We start from the raw sequence: 18,302 nt of genomic DNA, 5'->3' as shown, positions 1-18,302 counted from the left end.
GGAGTGATGTGCAGGCCAAAGCAGGACAGTCTGTAATGTCAGTGACTGCCCAGGGGTACAGGGGAGCACGGACGAGGGAATCCGGTTAGCCCAGTCGTAATCTCAGGCTAGGACCAGAACAGAGCTTGGGGTCCTAAGTTATGACAACCTGACTTTCCGACTGAGCGCTGTCGTCCGGGCGTGTGAGCAGATAGTGCACAAGCGGTTCCCAGACGTCACTGGGACGACACGAGGGAGGCAGCAATTCAGCAAAAGTAGTATGCTGATCTTGGCAGTATATCAAGTCTGTGAGCCAGTCCTTGAATTTGGGCGCCCTTCCTCTGCCCCACCGGCACGCGACACGCCGCTTGGCCAAGAGCAAGGCAGTGTCAATGAATTTCCTGCAACCCCTAGGCATCTGCATCGTATACCCGAGGAGGGCCATCAAGGGGTCCGCAGGGACCACCTCCCCCACCATCTCAGCAAGAGCCTCCGTCACTTGCCGCCAGTAGCGAGCAATCTGGGGACATTCCCACGCCAGATGAAGAAAGTCGGCATGGGCAGCACGACAGCGCTCACATCGGTCATCATCCGCCAGCCCAAATCTACGTTTCCGCACCGGCGTGTAGTACACTCGTTGAAGGAATTTATAATGGATAATTTTCAACCTGCTACTGGCAGAGATGCGGGCAGTGAGCGCGCAGCAGTAGTGCCATTGGTCGTCCGACACATCAGTCGCAAGTTCAGCAGACCAACGCAGTCGAGCAGTGGAGTCTGGGTCTGGAGCAGCACTGCGGATCTGACGGTAGAGTCCAGAGACCAGGTGTGCCCCGTCCTGTGATCCTAATAGGAAGTGTAGTGGAGGCAGGGCCTCGGGCTCATCAGGATAATCGGGTAAGATGTCTTTCATCCCTGCACGCAAACGAATATAATAAAAGAGCTCAAGGGGAGTACGCTCGTGTGTTTTAAAAAACAGGTCCGCCGATTTGAAGTGACCCTCATGAAACAAATCGCCCCAACAGGTGACATGTAATGTATCACAGAGATGTCGGAAACCCGTTTCCGATAACAATGTAAGCTCTGGGTGATAGACAAGCGGTAATCTGGGTGAGTAGAGCAATGGGCACGACAATCTTTTAGCTATGCGGCGCCACGCATCCAAAGTGCAGGAGACTGAGGTATTCGGCGTGGTTATGCACACCTCTGGACAGTGCAACAGCCCATTGAGCGGGACCGGGTGCGCGATCCAGTCTTCGACCGCTATGTGCGGCATAAAAGGGGTAGGAGATATCCAGTGGTAGGCGAAGTGCGCCTGTGCGCACTGGTAGTATGCCTCAAAGTCAGGGACATCGAAACCTCCCCTGTCATAGGGAAGGGTCAGCGTCGACCATTTTAGCCGGGGGTTTTTGCCTCCCCAGAAAAGCCTGCGTAACTCCGTTCGGAGCGTTTTGAAGAAGAAAGCGCCAGGGAAATAGGGAATATTGAGGAAAAGGTACAGAAAGCGGGGTAGTACCACCATTTTTATAAGCGAGGCCCTCCCGGCCATGGAAAGTGGCAGCGTGATCCATCTGTCGACGGAGGCAGTTAATTTGGTCATGGCCACTCCATAATTGGATCGCAGCGTCTCGTCTTTGTCGCGAGAGATGCGGATACCCAAGTAACGGAGATCCGCACTACACCACTCCAATGGGTAATCGAGGGGGAAGTCGCGCACCGCGTCCGTCAGTGGGAAAAATTGCGACTTGGCCCAGTTGATGTGGACTCCTGACACCCCGCCAAATAAAATAAATTCCCGAAGTAGGGGATTCAGATGTGTCTCAGGATATTTTACGTACAGCGTGATGTCATCCGCATAAAGGGATACGTCAATTTGTCGCTGCAGGCATTGCACAGCACCAGTACGATGCAGCTGTCGTAAGCGACAAGCAAGAGGCTCGACCGCGATGGCGAATAACAGGGGAGAGAGTGGGCATCCCTGACGGGTGCCTCTCGTGAGCGCGATAGGTTGTGACAGTCGTCCGTTAATTAGTACCCTAGCCGTGGGATCCGTGTATAGAAGGCGGACCCAAGACAGGAACAATTTAGGGAACCCCATGCTGGCAAGTACCGAAAAGAGGTAAGGCCATTCAATCGAGTCGAACGCCTTGGTGGCATCGAGGAATACAGCTGCCACAGGGATGTCAGGGTGAACCGTGCGGAGCAGGGAGAAGAGGGTGCGAAGGTTGTGGGACGTAGATCTGCCCGCCACAAAGCCAGACTGATCAGGCAATACAAGTCTGGTCATCAATAGCGATAGCCGGGTGGCCAGTACCTTAGCAAGTATTTTGACGTCGCAGTTTAAGAGGGAGAGTGGACGGTAAGAATCGCAGGATGTGGGATCCTTATCTGGCTTTAAGAGAGAGGTGATCACCACCTCGCGCATAGAGCTGGGAAGTATCCCGTCAGCAAGAGATTCCGTAAACACTTCACGGAGCACTGGCGCCATAACATCGATGTAGGCTTTGTAAAACTCGGCAGGTATGCCATCGAGGCCCGGAGCCTTGCCGTTTCTGAGGGACATGATGGCCTCGCGCACCTCATCGAGCTCAAAAGGCGCCGCAAGAAATTCCCTGTCCCCATCGCTGAGCCAGCATAACGCAACATCGCTGAGGTATGAAGCATATGGCGCGTCTGCTTCCGCCGTGGAAGTGTACAGTGAGGAGTAATGTGCTGTGAATGTGTGCAGTATCGCTTCTGAGTCACTGATAGTGGTACCGGAGGTATCAGTGAGTTCCAATATGGTATGGTGTACCTGTGAGGGTTGCGTGAGTGTAGCCAGTACCTTCCCGGGCCTATCCCCCTCACAGTATTTACGGGCTATCCAGTGTTTGCCTCGGTATTTCGCCTCCCTGGCAGCTTCCTCCTCATACCTTGACAGTGTCTCCCTAAAGGTGGCATGCAGTTCTGGGTCAGTGTCTGATACCATGCGGAGTTCCAGAGCCCGCAGTTCCTTTTCAAGTGTGGTGATGGAATGTAAGATATCACGAAGTACCCCGTGGCTCTTAGATATGCAGTACCCCCTGACAGTGACCTTGAACGCCTCCCATATGTGCTCGACTGATTCAACCGACCCCTTGTTTCTAGGAAAGAACTCCGCTATCTCCTCCCCCAGCTCAGTGCGAAACAGGTTATCCAGAAGCACGTCAGGGCGTAGTCTCCACTGCGGTCGCGGACTGTCCCACCCAGGAGTACGAAACCGCAAAAGCACAGGGCCGTGGTCAGAGTAGGTTCTCGGTAGGTGAGTCACTCCCACCAGCTCCGCAGCAACCCCCCTAGTGACTAAGAAGTAATCCAAGCGTGCCCATGTCCCGGTATGAGAAGTGAAGTGGGTACCCTCCCTTTCATGAGGATGTAAGTGTCTCCAGGCATCTAAAAGACCACCCTCCTCCACAACTCCCTCCAGCGCCTCCCTGGCCCTAGGCTTATAGGAGCCAACACCATCCGCCCTGTCTAAGGTGGGTACCAGCGCTAGGTTGAAATCCCCACCCCATACTATGTGTCGTGCCCCAACCGCCACAATCCTACCCCATAGAGTGGTGAAAAAGGCAGGTGAGTCAACATTCGGCGCATATATGGACACAAACAGGTACAGATCACGGCCCACTCTACCCCACAACAGAGCATAACGACCCTCCCTGTCTGCCACTTCCCCACATTTGTGAAAAGGCACAGTGCGGGCAACGAGAATTGCCACTCCTCTGGCATAAGTCGAATAAGAGGAAAAGATACGGTGTCCGGCCCATCGTTTCGCAAAAGTGGCGCTACCCTGTGCGGGCAGATGAGTTTCTTGCAACATGGCCACCCGTATACAATGTCTATCAAGGTAGGCAATAACATTTCGGCATTTCTTAGCATTGTTCAATCCGCGGACATTCCAAGATAAGCATGTCAGTTGCGCATTCGCAGTCAAAGCAGCCATGGACAGAGCAACAATGAATAAGGTAGTGCCCGAGAGGGCCGCAAAATTTAACCACCCCCGCCTTGCCAGTGCCAACGTTTACACCAGGTTATTGCAGATATACACAGTTCAGTCAATGAAAGCCTCTCAGAGTCCATCCTCCCCCCACCCACCCCAGCATCCCAATCATGCCAGTGGCCGCGGAACCCCCCCCAGAAGCCCCCCCTCCTCCCACCTCCCCCCAACTGTAGTGGTATGAACAACAATAACAGCAACAAGACTGTGGGGATCGCCCAGTAGGGGTAAAACATAGAGTGCGCTCAGCCACTTCCCGGTCCGTAGCTCCAGAACTGTAACCGCCCTCGGTGGAGACTAGGGACGAGAAAGTGGTCCTTGGTGTACGTTACCACAGGGGTGCAGAGTCCATGCAGGTCCATCGATCATGAATCGCCCCGAAGTCTGAAGTCCGAGCCGCTGGATGACCGCCAGCTGCCGTGGAGAAGACTCGATCCGTAGTGCACATGGACAGCTATTCATCATGTGGCGCTGGTGACAGGTCGGCATCGTCCTGTTCCTCAGCAGCAGCGCCGTCTGCTCTGCGCTCCCTACGTATCGATTTTAGGTAGTCCTCTGCCTTTTGCGGGTTGGTGAAAAACCTCTGCCTACCCTGGTGGGTCACTCGAAGCTTCGCAGGGTATAAGAGAGCATAGTCTATCTGAGCCTCTCGTAGCTTTTTCTTCACCGGCAGAAACTTTCGCCGTTCATCCTGAACCATCGGCGTGAAGTCCGGGTAGACAGAGAAGGTAATTCCATTAAATTGCAGTGATTTTTGAGTGCGGGCCGCCCTGAGAGCAGTGTCACGATCACGGTAATTCAAAAGCCGCGCAATGATGGGCCTTGGTGGAAGGCCAGGCTTGGGCACAGGCGCCAGGGAGCGGTGGGCCCTCTCCACAATGAATTGAGGCGAGAAAGCATCCTCTCCTATCGAGCCTCTGAGCAATCTTTCAACGTATAGTTCCATCCTACCCGTATCTGTAGATTCCGGCACATTCGTGATGCGTATGTTGTTCCGGCGGCTTCGCGCTTCCAGGTCCTCGTTCTTTGCCGCTATAATCCGGAGTAAGTTATCCATCCTGGCCAGTTGCGTCGTATGGGTCGTGGCGACATCGGCGTTATCGGATATCCGCTGCTCCGCAGTCGTGATCCGCTCCTCATGGCGGTCGACCTTGTGTACCAAAGCATCCAGCCGGGCCGTGACGCCGTCCACTTTCTCCACGACAGTGGCGAAACCCTGCCTCATCTCCTGAATCAGGCTGGTAAGATCTACATCATTAGTAGGAGGCGGAGTAGGCAGCGAAGAAGATGCGCTGGACCCAGGATTCATCTGCACCGATTTGGCGCCTTTATTCACACTGTTGAAGCTCAGTTTTGGCTGACGATTCTCAGTCCGTCCCATAGCGGTGTCCGGGGGATGGCTTCCGGGCCGTGGAGCAGAGTGGTGGTAGAATCTGCGGCCGTGGGATAGATGAGTGCAGTCCACCCAGAGAATGCACAGCCGTCAGTGGACAGGAGAGAGCAAACGCAGGGCCGCCAAAGGGGCTGCGAGGGGGGCCCAATCTGCAAGCGGCGCTACGTGGCAACCAAGCGCTGTGATGGTGAGGGGGTCCAGCAGCCAACAGTAGTGGATCGTGGTAATAGATGCTCCTCGCCCAGTGCCAGCAGGGAAGCGGCCCGGGTATATATTGCTGCTGCAGGCAGTGTGATCCAATCAAGCAGGGCAAAGGATGGCAGGACCCCACTGTGTAGTGCGCAGTGAAGGGTTGCAGCACTCAGGGGGGCAGTCCAGGACCTCTCCACGTGACAGCCACGCACCCGCCAAGCAGGCGACAGCCCCCCCCCACTCGTCCGCTAGTGCAGAAGCTTGATGGCAGCAGGAGTGGCGCGTGATGGTAGCACCGAGTGCGAGGGGGCCAGTCCCGACCCCGGATCAGCGGTTCCGATTGCTCGCGCTGCTTAGCATAGGAGCCGCAGCGGGCAGAGAGTCGGAGCGATGGTTCGTGGGGGCCGCCCGGCCCAGCAGGCTCCTCCGCCGAGTGGGAAGGAGATCCTTTCCTAGCGCCGATAACGGGAGCCAGCAGGAGGGGGGGGGGGGGGGGGGGGGGGGTCTCGCGGCAGAAAGGACAGCAGCCGCTTACCTCCGTTGAAGCCCCCCCGCGATGTCTCCGCAGGAGATCGGTGTCCGCGGCGATCTGCGGCCCAAAGCCTCGTGACAGTCCCCGGGGTCGCGCAGCAGCAGCGGCCGGCTACACGCTCACAGCAGCTCCAGAGCGAGCACCGGATAGAACTCCAGCAGCCTGTAACTCCGGCCCTAGAGCACGTAGGGACTTCAGAGTTTGGTCGAGTGTCTATGGCGATGACCTGAAGCAGGGTCCAAAAGGTGGAGGCAATACAGCACTCCGTGGCACAGGATATGTTAAGGATTATTTACCAAGGAGCGGGAGCTACGCACCTAGGCAGCCATTCCGCAAGTGCGCCCTCTAGCGCCCCCTCCTCTAGGGAAATCTTTAAAATATTCAAGTCCTTGGTTACTCCACCTACTCCTACCGCTGATCCTAGTCTTGCATATATTCGTTGTAGAGAACTAGCAAATTTTTTTGTCTAAAAAATTACAGACATTTATTCCACTTTCCATGATATACCATGTTTATCAGCGGTACCCCCTAGTCTGGAGGTGAATCTCCTTGAGACATTTCCTCCTCCTGACTGTCGGGAGGTTCAATTACTTCTGAGTAACCTTAAATCAGGTTCACCAGCCGACGTAGCACCTCCCACCATGCTCAACCTAGTCTCTGATGTTGTGGCCCTGGTGATTAAAGAGGTGATTAGTGCCTCACTCACAGCCGGGGAAGTCCCCCTTCACTGGAAACATGCAAGAGTGAAGGCTTTACTGAAAAAACCCAATCTCAACCCCGATGACTGGGCGAACTATCGCCCTATCTCTTTGCTGCCCACAATTAGCAAACTTACCGAAAAGTATGTTAATTCCCTGATCTCCAACCATCTGGAAACCCATAATCTACTCCACCCTACCCAGACCGGATTCAAGTGCAAACATGGCACCGAGACTGCACTGGTGGCTGTAATTGAGGAAGCAAGAAGGACTGTAGATGAGGGCAGCTGTGCGGCCATACTATTATTAGATCTCAGCGCGGCCTTTGACACCGTTAATCACTCCATCCTGATTCAAAGGTTGGGTGATGTGGGTGTCACTGGGACCGCGCTGAAATGGCTACAATCCTTCCTCTCCGATCGGACTTTCTCTGTATTTGAGGATGACATCTGTTCTCCACCTGTGCATCTTCACTGTGGCGTTCCCCAGGGGTCATCCCTCAGCCCAACATTATTTAATATCTATATGAGGCCTCTGGCTGAGGTGGTGTCACCCTGGGGAGTGCAACTAGTGACGTATGCTGATGATACACAGCTCATCATCACCCTTTCTGATCAGATGTCTTCCTATGATAAACTCTCCTCTTGCCTCAGCAAAGTTCGTGAATGGATGGACGCCTCCTTTTTGAAACTCAATGGAACAAAGACGGAGATCATGATGCTAGGACATGATGCTCCATCAACGGTGGACGGATGGTGGCCTACTATCTTAGGACACCCCCCTACCCCCAAAAAGGAAATTAAGAGTTTAGGGGTCTGGTTAGACCCAGCTCTTAACTTTTTGGCACAAGCTCAGAAGGTAGCAGCAACCTGTTTCGCCCTGATGCGAGCCCTTAGGAAAATTATTGAATTACTCCCGTTCGAAGCAAGGCGGATACTAGTCCAGGCCCTGATTCTAACACGCCTGGACTATGCTAACGCAGTATATTTAGGTGCACCACAGGGGACACTCAGGGTCCTTCAGACGGTACAGAACTGTGCTGCCCGGATGCTTCTAAAGATACCGTGCCGAACTTCCGCTAAACCAGCACTTCAACAACTCCATTGGCTGCCAATTCAACAAAGGGTTGAATTTAAGGCGATGACCATTGTTCATAAAGCCCTCCTCAAGATAGGTCCTGGTCTAATCCAACCTCTGTTCTGCCCTTACCAAACCAACAGGACCCTGAGATCCAGTAGTAAGAATCTTCTGACAGTCTCACGAATAAGGAGAATCCGCATGGGCGGCAGACGTTTTTCTGTCCAATCAGCTAAGCTCTGGAATAATCTGCCGGACTTTATTCGGATGGAAGAGAACCACACTAGGTTTAGAAAAATGTTAAAAACCATCCTATTTCCGTAATTCTCTCGGATGATGAATTGGTGCACTGCAGCGCTGGGATGCCTCCGGGTAACCACGCGCTATAGAAATGAGTATTCATTCATTCATTCCTCTTCCACTGTCGCCTGCTGAACGCCTGGGGGTCTGTATGTGTGTTCTATCAATCAATCATAGCATTTGTAAAGCACGCTACTCACCCGTGAGGGTCTCAAGGCGCTGAGGGGAGGAGTGCTGCTACTGCTCGAAAAGCCAGGTCTTGAGTAGCCTCCTGAAGGGGAGTAGGTCCTGGGTCTGCCGTGGGAGGATGGGGAGGGAGTTCCAGGTTTTAGCGGCGAGGTGGGAGAATGATCTGCCACCGGTATTTGCTCTTCGGGTGTGGGGTACGGTGGCAAGGGCGAGGTTGGCGAAGCAGAGCTGGCGGTTCAGGGTATAGAAGGTGAGTCGGCTGCTGAGGTATGTTGGTCCGGTGTTGTGGAGTGCTTTGTGTGCATGGGTGAGGAGCTTGAAGGTGATCCTCTTGCTGACAGGAAGCCAGTGCAGGTCTTTTAGGTGGGGTGTGATGTGGCTGCGGTGAGGGATGTTGAGGATCAAGCGTGCAGAGGCATTCTGTATGCGTTGTAGTCGTTTTAGGAGTTGAATAGGAAATGGTGATGTGATTCTGGCAGAAGATGCACCCTTCAGTGGAATAGTACTTTGTGCATATGAATGAATCTGTGTTGAAAGATTTAACTCACAAATATCAAAATATTCGTTATATCCTGCCAATCTTCTCACAACAACTGTTTAGGGGTAAAATCGCACAGTTCATGGCTAGCAGAATAGCTGCTCTTTAGTTTGAGGCTACATTTACTCAGTCAACTAAATCACTTAAATATCCATCATTTAATGGTACTTGCATAAAGAAATAATTGTCACTGAAATAGAGGCGCATTCGATTGTTACTACATTTAATTAGTTCATGCTGACCTGCCCCCTGCAGCACATTCTCGCTAAAGTGGCCTGATTTCCTCGCTTTCGTTTCATCACGTTTTCTATTTCCTGTTATTAAAGTGCGCTACGAAGTTGGATCCTTAAGCAACATATATTATAGATCTATCAAAATAGCAAAATATGTGATTTACAAAAATATGAAAAAACTCGTATGCATTTATTCTATATTTCATACTTTGCACTTTCTTAGTTTCCTGCTGTGAGTGTTAACAAGGATGCTTTGTAGAGAGATGCATTAATGAAGGGAACTCTATGGATTGCATACTTGGCAGGCACTTCCTATTTCGATGCTGCATCAAAATATACTCAGCTTGGGAGAAATCAGATGCTATTATTATTTTATACATTGCTAGACGTAATTTCTGATCTTAATCCATGTTTCAGTCAGTATTACTGAAACACACTGGTAGAGAGATCAAAATATTTTGGACACCCCTTTGTAAATTGGTACATTGTCACCTAATAGTCAATTCAGAGCACCACATAACTAGGTGAATAAAAAAAGAAGAACTTAGTAATGTAGGTAAGAGAACTTTTGGTCAGGTAGAGGCCAGCTAGATGCTATGTATTGTTTGGTACCGTTCTTGTGTTATTCCTGCGAGTGTGTCATTATCAATCACTGTGTTAAGTCCTCTCTGATTGGGATGCAGGAGAGGTAGAATTTTCTGAATTATGAATGGCAGGAAAGTAAGGGCTTTGACCGCTGCCATAGAGATTGTCAGAATTATTTTTTGTTTTACAGAAAAAAACACAATAAGGGGATTTAGTTAAGCAAAGAAAAAATATGGTCCTGATATGAAGTGTTTTTTCCTGACCCTACATAGGTTACATTGAGGGTTTTATATTTCTCAGGTATTCAATGCTGTATATGGTAGACTGAGATAGGAGAAATCTATTTTGAATGGCTTCTCCAAAGAATGACAGGTCTTCTTATCCTTGACAATATTGGCCCACTGGTGGATAGTATTTCGAACAATGGGAAACCCAATAAACCCTTGGTGGCTTGGGCAGTTAAATGAGCAGGTTTGTGTGTCTACAAGGGATTTGTTCAACAGTGTATAGTTATAGCAATTGAGACATTCCAATTCAGTAAGCTCTGTCAAAGTCACTTACAGTTAGTTTACTCTACACACAATTCAGTTACTTAGTTAATGAATCAAAACATTATCATGGAAAAAAGAAGAAGAAAAAGAACAACACGGGTGTAGGTTTTCTAAAACCTAATTTTGTATTTATAAAAAATCATTGCTTATAAAGGGTACAGAAACCAAGAAAACAACACAATGTAACCAGAAGTAAAGCAATACATGGGGTTAAATAGTCTTCACAGTCACCGTTGTAAACACCTTTTCACAAGATATTTGTAGGCAACCTGAAAAGTTTACACAATGCCAAAATTGCCTCTAGTACAATAAAATAGGGAATAGGTGTAAAAGTTGATGTTTCGGTCTAATATTATCTTTATCTGTTAGACCATCCTCAGGACTTTGCTTTTGTTGATAGAAATGACCCTTTGCACTATGAAAAGTCAATGATTGAGACATCTAGTCCACCAATCGGCTTACTCTTCAAGTAGAATAGTTGTTCCAGTTTTGTTTAAAGACCCCAGTGAAAGCGGGTGCTGTCAGCCAGTAAAGGAACACAAATTCTGTATTTGAAACGAAAGAACTCTCCAAGTTTGAATACTCGCTAAGTAGTCGGCGTGCTTTACCTCTGGTGGATAGGCTGCCGCCAATGAGTTTCTGTCGTCAGAGTCAAGAGGTTCACCTAGTGGCATTGCAGTGGTTGCCCTACCTCTAAAAATGTGTATGGCAAGTATGAGTTGGGCAGAGTCGTCCAACCATTGGTTTTGAGCAGATATTCCTCTGTCATCAGCCTGTACATGCCCCATTAATTCATTTGTCTGGGCCCAAAGATTAGAGGACCGGTGCTAATATTTAATGTCCCTTTGAATTCTAGGAACATGAGTTTGTCTAGTCAGGGTGAAGCGTATTCAATTATGTTGGTTCAGGTGGTCTTCAGTTCCTGTTGGTGGTCTTAATCCAGACTGTTGAACATGAAGGACAACATTTTGCACAGCTTGTTCCTGTGGTGGTTTTGTTGACTGTTTTTTAAAAATTTGCAGTTGAAAGTAAATTTGAAATTGGCCAATGGTGTCCTAAGAAAAAAGTTTGTGTGACTTTGGCTTTCTTTTGGAAGACATGCCTCTCGTCTTTTACTTTGGGCTTACTTTGTTTATAACATGTAATTGCTTGAGCTAAAGTACCATGCTGAGTGTTTGAACATATCACACTTGCTGTGAAAGGTCTTTCCTTTACTCTAGTTTTTTTATTGGTTTTGGGTGAAAGCACATACAGCTCAGTGGTTTTGGTGTAGGTTACTGAGAATCATAAACCCAATTCCAAAGCCAAATCATCCAAAATCTTGCCACCAGAAGTTGTATTTGACGCTCTTAGGGTGCTAATGTCTCATTCTCAGAGGTAGAGACGCTTGGGGTCCTATCCAGTTATGAGGTTGTTGGTGTCAGAGGGAAATGGACTCTGTTTGAGGCTGAATAGTTATGTATTAAGTTTGAAGTTACTGTGAGTGGGACCGTCTTCATTGTCCTCAATCCAGAACTGACCATTCGCATGCAGTGTTTTTCAGTTGATGTTGGCATCCATGGGACCATGGGAAATTGCTGGACCTGCCAAATTACCTTTGCTGAAGGGATACTGGAATATATTGTCATGGTGTAACTGCAAGTTCAAACAGTGATACAGATGGAGCAGTAATAACTACAGTGATGTCCTGGAATTCTCTCTGTCTGCAAAGCACCATGCTCCTGGTACTACTGGCTGGAGTTCTGCCTTGAAACAAGGTGTACGTAGGCTTTGTTCCACTATGCCTTCCTTCGTTATAACCCTACTTGTGAGAATGATCCTCTCTATAATCATCAATCCAGCCTCTTCTCCTGCCAGATTACATTGCTCGTGCTACTTTTGAAGACCCTATGACTAGTCCTTATAGTCATGGGAATACTGCGAGAGGCACCTCTATATGTAATGTTCTGTCCCTGGCAAACATCTTTCTGGACTGGTACAACTCAGCCTCTCCTTGAATTCACGTGATATACCATTTGCTGGCTCACGTGTAAGAATATTTATCCTCTTGGTGGGGCTCTGATGGTAAGCAATAGCCAACCAATTGGCTAGTTCCCTGTAAAATTCAATAATTCTTCCAATAGAATGCAACTTCCACACGTTTTACTTTCTTTCCAGGATTTCTCCCTCCTTCCTTGGCTTTGCAGAGCAGGGTGAATTGGGCTGGCACCAAATGGTGAGCAAAAATAGGTCCTTTGAATTTCAGAGTTATGAGTTTAATAAATTTGAGTTACACCACCAGTAATTCAGTGTCCTTCCTCTGCTGTACTCATTTAAGTGATTAAAAGATTGTATGCCTATACTACCAGGAGTCCATGTGGTATTCTTTTCTGTGCTCAGATCAGTGTGTTAACAGCGCCATGCAGGCTCTGGCTAACACATGTAGGTTAGCACTGTGGTTTTCTTTTTCACAGTCACGGGGTTCAGCCCTGGACAGGTTTAGTTTTGAATAACTGTGTGTACACATTTACTGGTGGCAGGCCACATGATACAATAATTTCTCTGTTGAATTAGTTGTATATTCAAGGGATGCATGCCTCTTTTCGCCGTTAACAGTCTTGTTGTTTCGTTGCAGGGGTGGTTCAGCCCTGGCCAGGTCTTTGTGTTGGACGAGTACTGTGCCAGGTACGGAGTGCGCGGCTGCCACCGGCACCTCTCCTACCTCACCGAACTGATTGAGCATGCAGAGAGCGGTGCCGTCATAGACCCCACCCTGCTTCACTACAGCTTCGCCTTCTGCGCCTCACACGTTCATGGCAACAGGTAACATTTTGTAGAATTTAACATGCCACTATCACACGCATGGTACAAGTAAGGCAAATGGCCCATTGACTGCTGTTGGCTTAGTAAAATGCATCATGTTCCAGGCTTCAACGCCGGTGCCACTGCAGCTGATACACCAGTGGTAGCTTCGCCCCTGTGTGCCACCTGCTCTATGGACTTCCCATATGGGCTCGGACAACTATTCCATTTATGGCCACTACACCCAGCAATGTAGTGACTTGGATCATTCCTGTTCAGAAGATTAGGGTGGAAGGTCGTCAAGTCACTCAATGTGAAAACTCTCCTCTAGATGGTGTTTTATCATGACAGCGTCACCAGAAGGCTTTGATGGCCACAGTTTAGGTACTAAGAATGATGTACAGATCTGTAACACTATTAATTTCAATCTGATGCTCTCATTACTATCGATTTAATTTTCTTACCATAATTCCCAGTGCTTCCGTGGTGAGACTATCAGGTCCAATTAGCACCGGTCCTCTAATCTTTGGGCCCAGACACTTTTCCAGGCTGCATGCATGTGGGCAGCCGCGCACCTATGCCCCTGCCCGACCTTTATAGAAGCAGACACAGGGCCGGTCCTAGGACTAAAGGGGCCCCGGGCAGAAAGAGAATGTGTGGGGCCCTTCTAATTTGCATACAGTGTGAAATCACAGGAAATTACATTACAGGAAGTCCCATCAATTCACTATTGTTGAGAGGATTTGCAAGAAGCAATTTTCTTGGTGCACATAACAGTAAAACAATAAAAAATAAATATTAAAACTAATAAACCAAGTATACATATTTTTAAGTTCTACACATGGATATACTTTATTTTAGTCCTTCGGTACAAGTCCTGCCTCCCAGTTTTCATGTTAGTAAATGCTGGCCACCTCTGTACAGTGGTTGTTCCCAGAGTCAGTGGTGTGACATACCACTGGGATGGGCTGCCCCAGGCTTGTCAGCTAATCTATTTGTTTTGTACTACCTTTTGATTATCCTGCTTGCCTACATCAATTCCTAGGTAAGCAAAAAAAGATGGAAATTTGGCATCCAACAGGTGCTTGCAGTAGGATCCAGGACAAATATCTAAAACGAAGAACAACCCTGCACCCTGCCACTCTACTTTGGTAGGCCTCAGAGCACTGGACCATGGCTGCGAGGTCCAGGCGAGAGGAGGACTCTCTTGTGGCTTTTCGGTACTGAATCATGCTGCATGGCGCAAGGGAGCGGGAACAGTGGTGTAGCAATGCTGCCATGCACCATCGTGCAAGGAGGTAAATTGTTCCTTCCCACTACTCTCTTGTCATTGACTGGACAGTAAAATGCAGCCATATGTTGTGTGCTTTGGGCCCATAACTCCTCTAGACCATGGTTCCATTGTACTTCCTACACTATTTCTATGGACACCCTTCAGAGGGTGCCTCTTGCCCTTGGCAGGGAATCTAGGAACTCTGCTGCAAAGCCCAGGGCAGCAGACTCCCTCACTTGGGCTTCCCAGCTTTGGACTATGGTTGTGAGGCCTAGGCGAGCATGGGCCTTGTCTGATCTCCGCAGCTCTGGATCGTGGCAATGCGGTGCATGGAAGAAGGAACCAGTGGCATAGTGGTAATGTAGACATCAGCCCTGTTGGAAGAAAATGACACCAGACAGTAAACCACAGCCATACTTTGGGTACATTAGTTCCCTAACATCCTTGAGCCCTGGTGCAACTGCACCAGCTGCACTATTGTTGACTACACCCGCTGATAGAGGACCCATGGTCCTGACAACCATGGTTCCCACTGCTGCTAAGCTCATGGGTGGGTGCCTTCTCCCCTGAGTGTCCAGCCATGGCTGCAAGGGCCAGGGAAGGGAGGGACTCTTCCAGGCCTCACAGCTCTGGAGCATGGCTGTGAAGCCCATAAAAGAAAGGGAAGAACCACAGCAATGGTGCCATGGTGCAAAGTAAAAGTGTTCCCTCACCCTCATCCACTGGCTGCTGAATACAGTAAAGCCATAATTTGGGAAGATTTGAACTCTTTCTATCCCTGAGCCTGGTGCCACTGCACCTGCTGCACTACCGATTGCTATGCCCCTGACACATACCCATGCACAGGGCCAGGGTAAAGTGCGGTGAGACAAATACAATCGGGCCCACGGGTGGGGTCCCACATGAGCCACCCCCTCTCCTGGGCCTATCAGTCTTACTGTAGCATTGAGAGAATTCGGAGAGGGAGCCAACTACCCATGGGTCTGGCAGCACTGAGCCATGGCTGCAAGGCCCAGGGAAAAGGGGCCCTCCGCAAGGTCTTTCATTTCTCCCCCATGGCTACGAGGTGTAGGATGGGGGCCCTCCAATCCCTTAGGCCTAGCAACTACGTTCTAGTGATGCAAGATCAAGGGGAGGAGACCCAGAGTAGGGAAGCCTTCTTCCATGTGCCTTGCAGCAATAGTGTAGCACTGTAAGCCCGGGGAATCAGGGAATGGGTATTCCCTCCTCTGCACTACTCCACTATGATCCAGAGTGGCAGGGCACAGGGGAGGTTGGTCCCTTCCCCTTGTCCTCACAGCTGCGGTCTGGTGCGGCATGGCCGATTGGATGTGGTATACTGCCCTGGGCATCACATCCATGGTCTGGTGCTGCAAGGCCCATAGGAGAAGAGTCCCCTTCCCTAGGCCTCACAGCCTTGGTCTCCAGACATCGCTGTGAGGGCCAAGTAGGGTGACCAATGTTCCATTATCGCTTCACAGGACAATTTGTGCCTTTGAAGACACACTGCACGAGTGGAGGCACATTGTGGATGCAGAGGCATCAGAAGCTGTCTCTTGGGGACTGTAATGACTTGGTTTTCTCTTATATTTTGGTGCCTCTGTCAGTTAACAGGCCATTACTTACCACAGCCCTTCTCAGGACTCATAAAAACACCACACTTTTAGAATACCTACCTGAGAAAGGAATAAAACTGATAGCTAGAAATTAAAGATATAAGACCATTGCCGAGGAGCTCGCAAATAACATGAAGTCACAACACCCCCCATCCGAGAGGGTACGCAGCAAATCACAACACCTCCCCATCCGAGAGGGTACACAGCAAATCACAACACCTTCCGATGAACAAACACATACCTCCTCCACTATGCTGGGGTGAAACACTTAGAATTTAGACATCCCTGCTGGGAGCCGATTTCCCACCCGTATCAACAACTACCCATTGGAGGGGAACTTACCCATCCTGGGGTTTCTTTATTACACAATGATGGAATGACAAAAGAAAGAAATAACTAAACATCACAGTAGACATTCTTCACAATAGCAATTACTGACATATACATATATGTAGAAGCTGAAAATAAAAATAAGAGTTAGGCATAGACAGTTAGAAAATAAGAATTAGTGGAACACCTCACCAAGTTTTTATACATCTCTCTCTCTCTCTCTGCTCTACAGTCACGACTGCACGTCTGCGCCGTGATGTATCACCAGACCGCCAAACCACCAGACTAACTCACACTCTCTCTCTCTCGGAGCTCTTGGATCCTTTCTCTAATATAAAATGCAAGCCTCCATCGAAGTTTCTAGCAAACCCCGCCTCCTCTCCCTTCAGATTCCTGTACCACCTCGTACCGAGAGACCACAACATCAGCTGGCCAAGCGTTTGCTATGACTCCGGCATGGAGTAAGCACATTCCTCTGATAAGAACCGGTCCTCTCTAGTTTAGCAAGAACGAATAACAACTAGGAATTAAAACGTAACCTCTCACCTAAAGAGTCCCAGAAGATGGCTGCAGTTTAGAATATGGAGTTGCTCAAGCATAGGCCTCTACTCCTGCAAAGAGCCAAAATTAGTAGGCAAGAAGGCATAAGTTCATGCCAAAGCCAATAGGCAAGCCCTGCCATTAAGCAAGATGAAGTCAGAAACAGAAAGAGACATAATCAAAACCTTCTTTGTAGCTTTGGGTCTACACATCACTATGTCTATGTGATGATATGAATTGCAAAGCAAGATAACATGAAAGCATGTCAAAGGCAATAGTCAGCACTGCCATAAAACAAGGTAAAGTCAGAAACAGGCCTAAATATCACTATATTAGGCTAAAATATGCTGAGATGGTGGTGGGCAACGGTCAAAATCGGACCCAGTCATTGAAAATACCTCGGTCATCACAGGGACCAAGGAAACTATGAGTCACATAGTGGATTTGGGGGATTTTATTCTAAATCCATTCTTTTAAAGCAGGCCATATAAAAAGATAGCTCAGCCTGAGATTGAGTTCATCCAGCTTGGTCACCCTTCACACTATATTTAAGTTTGAATCCCTTTACCACCTCCTGGAGTAAGCCTTGACAAGTTGCTATTGCACATTTTGAGCAACAAGTTTAGACAATGAACTCTGGTACATAAATGGATTGAAATAATCTTAAACTTTGAAGCACCAGTGGTAAATACCAGTATCTACCATGTATGCAGTCCAGTAAATACCTTCTGCCCATGGATATGGTCCAGTGGGTAAGCGTTAGCCATGGATATTTTACATCTAATCTCAGCTTTATGATGGAAATAAACAACTGATGTAATGGATGTTGAAGCTGTTACTTTGGATAAAGGTTTGTACACAATGCAGACTGTTTTGTAACATATTCATGAGAATGCATACAATTAATTCATCTACATTGTGAGCAAGTCATTAATGTATAAAGGCCTATAATATAAAGTGAATTTGTTTTCTTGGTTTACTTGGATTATGTGATAAATGTATTTACGCTGTGCAACCTGTTACCAAGTGAAGTTTCTCTCTATTATGTTGTTTAAAGCTGGGAAGCCATAACAAAGTGACAATTCCCTTAGTGGGGCAGTCTCTTCGTCTTGCCAACAGAATCATCAACACCCCAGTTGTGGTCTGGTGGACTAGTTGGAAATGTGGAAACAGGAGATGGAGTTTTTAATCCCGGCCTCCAATTCGGCCACATTGTGTGCTGTTGGGCAAACACTTTTGTGAACTTATTGTGCTGCTGTTCCTTTTGTGGCAAGATTTGGAGTATTTGGATTCAATGTAAAAACTACTAGTCAGTGTGATTTTGAAAAATGGCTAAATATTACCTTAGACAATTGAGGGTGCTTAGTCAGATTGTATTGTCACGTAAATGCAATACAGTGGTAAATATATAGCCTTTCCCCAAATATGAGTGCAACGCAGTCCTGGGACTACTAATGTAACCGACTGTTTGACCCTGGGCATT

General features: G+C 48.5%; 1 protein-coding gene across 5 annotated transcripts in view; it reads left to right on the top strand.

Moving 5' to 3' along the window:
* Positions 1-18,302, top strand: part of CADPS2 (calcium dependent secretion activator 2) — a 2,489,915-nt gene that overhangs the window by 1,582,889 nt on the left and 888,724 nt on the right. For all 5 annotated transcript variants that reach the window (XM_078680818.1, XM_078680809.1, XM_078680789.1 and 2 more), the window contains exon 13: positions 12,894-13,081. In XM_078680818.1, the coding sequence (XP_078536944.1) occupies positions 12,894-13,081 (188 nt within the window). The remainder of the gene's footprint in view (positions 1-12,893; positions 13,082-18,302) is intronic.

Source organism: Lissotriton helveticus, chromosome 1_1 (assembly GCF_964261635.1).
Source record: "Lissotriton helveticus chromosome 1_1, aLisHel1.1, whole genome shotgun sequence".
Taxonomy (NCBI): domain Eukaryota; kingdom Metazoa; phylum Chordata; class Amphibia; order Caudata; family Salamandridae; genus Lissotriton; species Lissotriton helveticus.
Note: the sequence above shows the minus strand (reverse complement) of the source record. Positions and strands in the feature narration are given on the sequence as shown.